The sequence below is a fragment of the Salmo salar genome, chromosome 02 (assembly GCF_965601325.2).
Source record: "Salmo salar chromosome 02, fSalSal1, whole genome shotgun sequence".
Lineage (NCBI taxonomy): Eukaryota > Metazoa > Chordata > Actinopteri > Salmoniformes > Salmonidae > Salmo > Salmo salar.
This window is the reverse complement of record NC_138292.1, coordinates 75,110,070-75,120,232: the sequence shown is the minus strand read 5'-3', so window position 1 is coordinate 75,120,232 and position 10,163 is coordinate 75,110,070. Positions and strand designations below refer to the sequence as shown.

Here is a 10,163-nt window from a genome sequence, read left to right as displayed (position 1 = left end):
GTAAATAACATACTCAACACCTTAGCAACAAGCCTAAAACCAAATATTGTCACATCATGTAGCCTAATTGATGAAGAAGGAAGCAACCCCTCAATAGGTCCTGCTGTTTAGTCAGGTGTTGTATCTTAATTTGACCAGTTTCTCACAGCAGGAAAATAATCCTGCAGCAACAGGAAATATGAATTATTGTGTGGATTATAATTAATGGACATTATTGTAGGGGTTGATCTTTTTTTAGTTAGGGCAAATTAAGTCTGAAATGTTCAAGTGTAAATTACAAACTTTAGATGCCTTTTTAAACGTCTGCTAAATTACTTAAATGTAAATGTAAACTTTGTACACACATCAACATTTGAATTTCCTGCAACAACAAGGTGATCAAATTAAGATTTAACATCTGTAACCCTAACCCTGCTTTGCCAACAGACCAGAGCAAGAGATAACAGAGAACATACATTGATATAATGACACAACAGACTGATATAATAGTATAAAGCTTCACTTTATTATTTAATAATCGTTAAGATACAGAAGCTCTCTGTTGTCTCATTGCAGTGCTGTCTGGTTCACTCTGGCCCTTTGGTCCCTAGAAGACAAACAGTGCAAAGAGAAGGTTACTAGTGAGGGGTGTGTGTGTATGTGTGTGTCTGACTGTGCACAAGTTACTTTGAGGTGAGTGTGATGATATCAAAAATACTCACAGGTGATTGGTCCGACAGTGAGGGACTTTTGGGAGGCCGAGGTGGAGACAGAGCGGGACATTCTTCTACCACAGTTCTGAGGAGAGAGACCAAAGACAGTCAGAGGGAACGGACCTCAAGGAGAAACACCAGGGAGACACCAGACACTGAGGCAGAAACACCAGGGAGACACCAGACACTGAGGCAGAAACACCAGGGAGACACCAGACACTGAGACAGAAACACCAGGGAGACACCAGCCACTGAAGCAGAAACACCAGGGAGACACCAGACACTGAAGCAGAAACACCAGGGAGACACCAGACACTGAGACAGAAACACCAGGGAGACACCAGACCCTGAGGCAGAAACACCAGGGAGACACCAGACCCTGAGGCAGAAACACCAGGGAGACACCAGACCCTGAGGCAGAAACACCAGGGAGACACCAGACACTGAGGCAGAAACACCAGGGAGACACCAGACCCTGAAGCAGAGACACCAGGGAGACACCAGACCCTGAGGCAGAAACACCAGGGAGACACCACACACTGAGGCAGAAACACCAGGGAGAGACCAGACACTGAAGCAGAAACACCAGGGAGACACCAGTCCATGAGGCAGAAACACCAGGGAGACACCAGGGAGACCCCAGGGAGACACCAGGGAGACACCAGGGAGACACCAGGGAGACACTCAGTAGGACTAGAGAGAGGGAGACTGTGGAGGAGTTGAGGACTAACCGGAGTGCAGGAGGACCTCCTCTGGTCACAAAGGCTGAGGCTGCAGTGTAGGAAGACGTCCCGGTAGTCTCCCTGGTACAGGAACAGCAGAGCAGAGAAGCGAGCCCTGAGGGATGATCCGCTCTCGTCTACCCTCACCTGATGATGGTCACTAGGGCACCTGTGACAGAATCATTTTCACCCAGAGCATAAAAAAACCTATTAAATACAGTACCTTCAGAAAGTATTCACACACCTTGACTTTTTCCACATGTTGTTGTGTTACAGCCTGAATTTAATATTGATTAAACTGTGATTGTGTGTCACTGGCCTACACACAGTACCTCATCATGTCAAAGTGGAAATACATTTACAAATTCATAAAAATGTTAAGCTAAAATGTCTTGAGTCAATAAGTGTTCAACCACTTTGTTATGGCAAGCCTTAATAAATTCAAGAGTAAAAATCTACTTAAGAAGTTATACCCCTTTGAGCATTATGAAGTTATTATTTACACTTTGGATGGTGTATTAATACACCCAGTCACTACAAAGATACAGGCATCCTTCCTAACTCAGTTGCCGGAGAGGATGGAAACTGCTCAGGGATTTCACCATGAGGCCAATGGTGACTTTAAAACAGTTACAGAGTTAGTTTAATGGCTGTGATGGGAGAAAACTACGCATGGATCAAGAACATTGTAGATACTCCACAATACTAACCTAAATCACAGAGTGAAAATAGGGAATCCTGTACAGAATACAAATATTCTAAAACATGCATTCTGTTTGCAATAAGGCACTAAAGTAAAACTGCAAAACATTTGGTAAAGAAATTAACTTTATGTCCTGAATACAACGTGTTATGTTTGGGGCAAATCCAACACAACACATCACTGAGACCCATTCTTCATATTTTCAAGCATGGTGGTAGCTGCATCATGTTATGGGTATGCTTGTTATCGGCAAGGACTAGGGCGTTTTTTAGGATAAAAATAAACGGAATAGAGCTTAGCACAGGCAAAATCATAGAGGAAAACCTGGTTCAGTGTGTTTTTCAACAGACACAGGGATACAAATTCAACTTTCAGCAGGACAATAACATAAAACACAAAGCCAAATATACAGTCATGGCCAAAAGTTTTGAGAATGACAAATATTAATTTTCACAAAGTCAGCTGCCTCAGTGTCTTTAGATATTTTTGTCTGATGTTACTATGGAATACTGAAGTATAATTACAATAATTTCATAAGTGTCAAAGGCTTTTATTGACAATTACATGAAAGAGTCAATATTTGCAGTGTTGACCCTTCTTTTTCAACACCTCTACAATCTGCCCTGGCATGCTGTCAATTAAATTCTGGGCCACATCCTGACTGATGCCAGGCCATTCTTGCATAATCAATGCTTGGAGATTGTCAGAATTTGTGGGGTTTTGTTTGCCCACCCACGTCTTGAGGATTGACCACAAGTTCTCAATGGGATTAAGGTCTGGGGAGTTTCCTGGCCATGGACCCAAAATATCGATGTTTTGTTCCCCGAGCCACTTAGTGATCACTTTTGCCTTATGGCAAGGTGCTCCATCATGCTGGAAAAGGCATTGTTCGTCACCAAACTGTTCCTGGATGGTTGGGAGAAGTTGCTCTCGGAGGATGTGTTGGTACCATTCTTTATTCATGGCTGTGCTCTTAGGCAAGAAGCAACCCCACACATGAATGGTCTCAGGATGCTTTACTGTTGGCATGACACAGGACTGATGGTAGCGCTCACCTTGTCTTCTCCGGACAAGCTTTTTTTCCCGGATGCCCCAAACAATCGGAAAGGGGATTCATCAGAGAAAATGACTTTACCCCAGTCCTCAGCAGTCCAATCCCTGTACCTTTTGCAGAATATCAGTCTGTCCCTGATGCTTTTCCTGGAGAGAAGTGGCTTCTTTGCTACCCTTCTTGACACCAGGCCATCCTCCAAAAGTCTTCACCTCACTGTGTGTGCAGATGCACTCACACCTGCCTGCTGCCATTCCTGAGCAAGCTCTATACTGGTGGTGCCCTGATCCCGCAGCTGAATCAACTTTAGGAGACGGTCCTGGCGCTTGCTGGACTTTCTTGGGCGCCCTGAAGCCTTCTTCACAACAATTGAACCGCTCTCCTTGAAGTTCTTGATGATCCGATAAATGGTTGATTTAGGTGCAATCTTACTGGCAGCAATATCCTTGCCTGTGAAGCCCTTTTTGTGCAAAGCAATGATGACGGCACGTGTTTCCTTGCAGGCAACCATGGTTGACAGAGGAAGAACAATGTTTCCAAGCACCACCCTCCTTTTGAAGCTTCCAGTCTGTTATTCAAACTCAATTAACATGACAGAGTGATCCCCAGCCTTGTCCTCGTCAACACTTACACCTGTGTTAACGAGAGAATCACTGACATGATGTCAGCTGGTCCTTTTGTGGCAGGGCTGAAAGGCAGTGGAAATGTTTTGGGGGGATTCAGTTCATTTGCATGGCAAAGAGGGACTTTGCAATTAATTGCAATTCATCTGATCACTCTTCGTAACATTCTGGAGTATATGCAAATTGCCATCATACAAACTGAGGCAGCAGACTTTGTGAAAATGATTATATGTGTGTTTCTCAAATCTTTTGGCCACGACTGTACACTGGAGTTGCTTACCAAGATGACATTGAATGTTCCTGAGTGGGCTAGTTACAGTTTTGACTTAAATCAGCTTGAAAATCTATGGCAAGACTTGTCTAGCAATGATCAACACACAACTTGACAAAGCTTGAAGAAGGATTTTTTAAATAATAATGTGCCAATATTGTACAATCCATGTGTGCAAAGCTCTTAAAGACTCACCCAGAAAAACTCACAGTTGTAATCATTGCCAAAGGTGAGTCTAATATGTATTTACTCAAGGGGGTAAATTAGATATTTCTGTATTTCAGTTTCAATAAATGTGCACAGAAAAACAACACGTTTTCACTTCGTTATTCACATGGGTGAAGAAAACAAAATATTGAATCCATTTTGGATTCAGGCTGTAACACAAAATGTGGAATAAGTCAAAGGGTATGATACAATTTGTATTTTATGTATTTAGGTAAGTTGACTGAGAACACATTCTCATTTACAGCAATGACCTGGGGAATAGTTACAGGGATGAATGAGCCAGTTGTAAACTGGGGATGATTAGGTGGCTATGATGGTATGAAGGTCAGATTGAGAATTTAGCCAGGACACTAGGGTTACCACCCCTACTCTTATGATAAGTCCCATGGGATATTTAGTGACTACAGAGAGTCAGGACACCTGTTTAACATCCCATCCAAAAGACAGCACCCTACACAGGGCAATGTCCCCAATCACTGCCTTTGCATATTGGGATATTTTTTTTAAGACCAGAGGAAAGGGTGCCTCCTACTGGCTCTCCAACACCACTTCCAGCAACATCTGGTCTCCCTTCCAGGGACTGACCAGGACCAACCCTGCTTAGCTTCAGAAGCAAGCAAGCAGCGGGATGCAGGGTGGTATGCTGCTGGCAAATAAATATTTAAATATTCATATAGAAAAACAGTTTTAGTAAATGGTCAGACACAACTCAAGAAGGCACGGACAGACCTGTTCTGAATAAGGACGTATCGCATAAGATCATCAAAGTTGGGGGTGTGAGTCGCGTAGCAATTCTCCAGAACCACCACCAACTGGTCGTTTGTCTCGTCTATGGACACGCCCACGTGCAAGGCAGAGCCCACTGGCAGGAGGACTTCTCCAGGTGGATACGCCTCTGTGAAGTTGGCGTTTCGATACAGAGACATGAATGATTCGGCCTTGGCACCTAAACCTGAAACTCCACCCTCCGTCCTGTCGAGAGGTGAACATGAAGCAACCAGATATGAGACAACCTCATCTTTATTACTGACGTTTGGAAGTCAGATCTATTATGGAATGATAAGACTAAATGTAGCTCATCATGACAGCTTGAGTTGATGATGAAGTTTGATGATGATGATGAAATGAAAAACAAACCGTTTGGGAGAAGTAGGCCTACAAAAATACTAAATCCTATTTCTCACAGCAGGTAGGGTTTGATGGCGACATCCAGGCTGCTCTCTGATTCCAGGGGATAGGCACAGGAGAATGGAAGGCTCAGAGGTCGAGAGAGAGAGTTGTTTCTTGCATTTAATGGGTAAACAAATAGGCTGTTGGAGTAGACAGCATGGGTGCCGTTGGTCTGGGGAAAAGACAAAAAAGGTCATAAGATAGATTTATTAAATGCATTGTCAGTTACTCCTCCAGTGCATACATTTTTGGGACAAACTGAGGTAATGTGTTCTCACCTCCAGAGTGTTTCCACAGCGTCCCTCCCTGCGCTCCACCTGGTACCACACCGTGCCGTTAGCCTCCTGGTGGACTGAGCAACTGGGGTCGGCCAGGTGAGCAGAGGAAGGATCCAGATGTCCGGTCTCCAGGTTATCCATTTGAAGGACCACTTGTATGAAGTTACGCCCACAGACCAGCTCCAGAGCTAAGCAAAAAACTCAGAATGTTACCAATCAAAAACACACAAAACAAAGATATGGATTAACTCCTGATCTTTGCTGTGGTGTCTCTGTTGGGACAATATTTACACCTCTTTATTTTTGTTTTTCTTTAACACTCACCTTTCCTCTCACACCTCCAGTTGATCTTATCATCACTTACACAGGCATCAAATACTCCACATGTAGAACACACCTTGGTGTTGACATCTAGAAGGACAGGTGGGATAGGGGGAATAGATTTGATGTGACTAATTGGAGTGCATTCCAGACATCTTGAATATTCTTGACGTCCTTAAGAATCAAAGACGAGCATTGTACTGTACCTGCACAGTAGGCCAAGTAGCAACCTGTTGTAGGGACAAACTTGTAGACATAGTAGTTTCCATAGCAGGCTTTGACGTGGATGGGATTTTCTCTGAATGTGCAGCATTTTGAGGACCAGTGTCCACAGACGCCCCTCTGAACCACCCCGTCTAACAGCTGGGGATGGGGATCTGTGAGCCACAGGGGGGCAGCGGTTCCACACATGTACATCTCCACACACCTCTCTGGCATCTGAACACTGGTGTTCCCCAGGAACAGGCGATACCAGCCCTGCCAGTTGACAGACGTGTCACAGTGGAAGCCGCTAGCTGCACCGTTGTTGGTGGTGGAACGCCATGCATCATTCAGTACAGAGTAGTGCTGGCAGGGGTCTGCACAGAGGGATGATCCACCAACACTGATACAGTCCTCTCCCACTGGACACCGTCTCCCCCCACACTGAAACTGCACTGAGCGGGAGTCAGAACCAGGACTGGAGCGGAGGTCGTCTTCAGGAGGCACCAGGCAGTTGAAGGATCCGGGGGTGTTCTCACAGACCTGAGGAGGGCTGCAGGGTTGGTCTGGGAGGGAACACTCGTCAACGTCCACACAGCCCAGCTCCGAGGACCAGCGGTAACCTTGACGACAGCAGGAGCCGCCAGCGCAGAGCTTGAGGTCGTAGCAGGTGATGCCGTTGCCGACAAAGCCTGATTTACAGTTGCAAGTGACTAACTTGGATGAGGAAGACTCAACCTCTACCTCATTGTTGAGTAGAGAAGCACGACAGGCAGCATGCGGGTGACATGCCTCACAGCTGGTGACAACAGAACCTGTGAAGGAAACAACTACTATTGATTTTCCTTGAGTTAAGGCTATGGCTAATATCAAGGAGTTAGAGACCGCTACAGGACAATAGAGCAACAGAACATTAAAAAAATAACATTAACAATAATATGGAGACCACAACGGAAACAAGTCTCTTGACTTTTTTGTGTATGTATCCTAAACTATTTTGGGAGTAACATGGAATGTATTTTGAATGAATTGTCAAATCAAATATAACAAAATCAAATACATATATTTTTGCAGATGTAAACAGAGATAATCTTGTCTAGATGCACTTCCTCAGTTGTTCAACCTTACCGGAGCTATCAGCTGTGATGGCAGGTATCAGCATTAGAAGTAGTAAGCCTGGCGTTATCAGAGGACGACCCATGTTACTGCTCGTCATGCCTTGAGGTTGTAAAGAACCAGATGTAAAGCTTTTCCTAACAAAACAGAAACATTTGGAAAGAATTTTATGACTCCTCTTATAATCTATATATTCCACAGATTTCTTGAAGCACAACATTCCCTATTATGTAGCAGTAGCCCTTTCCTGCCGTCAAATGACCTAGTGCCCTCATGGGTGAAATGTTATTAATATTTTTCCTAATTAATAAACATTATTTTTTTGTAAATGTCAAAATGTCTAACAGTTTTGTTATATTTCAGTCTTATGTGATGTATATAAAGTGTAATATTGGGAAGCAAACTCAAAATTGAATACATTAAAACTCTATCTGACATGGTTCAGGTGTCATATATTTTTGTAAGCCCATATCCATGTGTGTGAGGTGGATACTTTTGTTTCAAAGTAGATTTGTTTAAGACTACCAAGAAACACTCTGTGTGACCCTGATTTACCCACTGCAGTAAAAGGTTAATCAATAGTGTACAACTTGAATGCACACCTGACTTCTAACTGATACATTTATTGAAGCTCCAGATTTGGTTGAATGGCTAGTTTTAAAGTGCACGAGACCACTAAACTTATCATGAATTCTATCAATTGCCTAAGAAACTTGTAAACTTACCTGTGTGGTTTGATGATGTGAACTGTCAATCTCTCTGTTTTTCTGACATTATAAACCCTTCCAGTACTACGGGGGTGTTCCAGACAGTGATGTGGAGTATGACATCATCACTATTGTATATTGTTTCTGGGAAACAATAAATTGGGGTCATCAGATTATAGTAAAGCAATATTTAACCTGACCTCAAACTACAAAGTTAGACATGCCTTTCATTTAGTTATCTCTGTGTTATCTCTCTTTAATAAAAGACAGTGTGCCAGGGACTGGTGGTATTGGTGTTGCAGCGGTATGCATATATTCCAGAGGCAGCAGCTTAGACCAGTGGTCCCCAACCCCCGGGCCACGGACCGGTACCGGTCCATGGGTCATTTGGTACCGGGCTGCAGAGAAAGAATAAATAACTTACATTATTTCCGTTTTATTTATTATCTGAGTCTGAACGATGATTTATTTTGAAAAATGACCGGATTCCCTCTGTTACATCCGTCTATGACTCACTCTTGACGCTTGTCTCGGTCACGTGATACGTTGCCGCTAAAATTAAACCCACAAGCTAGCAAAATGAGATAAAAACAACCATTCGCGGGGATTTTGGAAGAGACTGAGCCCGAGCCTTCATTGTCCCAGCTGGTGCACGATCACCTGTCTTTGCTTTTAAAAGAGTTTGAGCGCTACTTCCCAACCACAAAAGACCCACGAACTGCCAAGGAATGGATTCGCGACCCATTTGTCAACAAACCAGGTGAATCCAGCATGTCTATGCAAGAAGAAGATCAACTGCTGGAGATCGCAAATGACGGCGGCCTTAAAAGTATGTTCGAGACAACAACTCTGCCGGTGTTCTGGATTAAAGTCACGGCAGAATACCCTGAGATCGCCACAACAGCACTGAAAAACCTGTTGCCATTTCCGACATCCTATTTGTGTGAAGCGGGATTTTCTGCAGTGACAGCAACCAAAACAAAATTACGGAGTAGACTGGACATAAGCAACACACTTCGGGTGTCATTGTCTCCCATTACCCCTAGATGGGACCGTCTCGTTGCAGAGAAACAAGCTCAGGGCTCCCATTGATTTAGCGTTATGGTGAGTTGTATTTTTCATGCACTTTATATTTGTTTTTGTGTTGTATCTTATTTTTAAGGCATGTTTAAACATTACCATAGCGACCAGAGAGTGTTAGGGGGCAGAGAGGATGTTAATCATGTTATGTTGTTGGTGCGATGTTACGAGGACGCTGCTAATAAAGTTGCATACGAGTACACAGTGGATTCACGTTTATTATTATATTTAAAAAATACCACAGTTTTTATGCCGGTCGTATCATTTTATTTTGTGTATTTATCCACCACACCTTAAAGGCCGGTCCGTGAAAATATTGTCTGACATTAAACCGGTCCGTGGCCCAAAAAAGGTTGGGGACCGCTGGCTTAGACCATCCAAGGCCACATGCTTGACTTCTTCTATGGTCTCTGATCCCATTCTACCTGTGTCCTCCCAACTGTGACCACTCTTCCTGTGACCCGCCCTCCAATGTATCTGCACAGGCTTTCCTGTCCTGTCCTGTTACGTTACAGCCTTATTCTAAAATGCATAAAAATCAAATTTTCCCTAATCAATCTACACACAATACCCCATAATGATAAAGCGAAAACAGGTTTTTATTTAGATAAGTACATGTGTTTCTGCGCATGCACATTTTTATTTGCTGTGTTTTAGTTAAAGGAACACTATGGAACTTAGGCGACTACGTACATTTTTTTTTTTAAACCTCCCAACTTGGGCTGGACGTGTCAATGTGTAGTTCATACATCTTTTTTTTACCTTTAACCAGGTAGGCCAGTTGAGAACAAGTTCTCATTTACAACTGCGACCAGGCCAAGATAAAGCAAAGCAGTGTGACAAAAACAACAATGCAGAGTTACACATGGAAATAAACAAACATCCAGTAAATAATACAATAGAAAAAAATATATACAGTGTGTGTAAATGAGGTAGGATAACAGAGGTAAGGCAATAAATAGGCCATAATGGCAAAATAATTACAATATAGCAATTAAAC

At 43.3% G+C, this 10,163-nt stretch overlaps 1 protein-coding gene across 2 annotated transcripts; it reads right to left on the bottom strand.

The window, feature by feature from the left end:
* Positions 1-483: 483 nt before the first annotated feature.
* On the bottom strand, positions 484-8,310 carry LOC106592971 (uromodulin). 2 transcript variants are annotated; one of them, XM_014184326.3, is made up of 10 exons: positions 8,102-8,310; positions 7,389-7,513; positions 6,266-7,075; positions 6,063-6,149; positions 5,739-5,926; positions 5,475-5,632; positions 5,020-5,262; positions 1,424-1,583; positions 702-777; positions 484-586 (listed from the first exon to the last, which is right to left on the bottom strand). In XM_014184326.3, exons 2-10 carry the CDS (start codon positions 7,474-7,476, stop codon positions 567-569), a joined length of 1,830 nt encoding a protein of 609 aa, XP_014039801.1. In that variant the 5' UTR covers positions 7,477-7,513; positions 8,102-8,310; the 3' UTR covers positions 484-566. The 2 variants fall into 2 exon arrangements, with proteins under 2 accessions (XP_014039801.1, XP_045565594.1); XM_045709638.2 differs by having other exon boundaries at positions 7,389-7,478; positions 8,102-8,209.
* Positions 8,311-10,163: the final 1,853 nt, after the last annotated feature.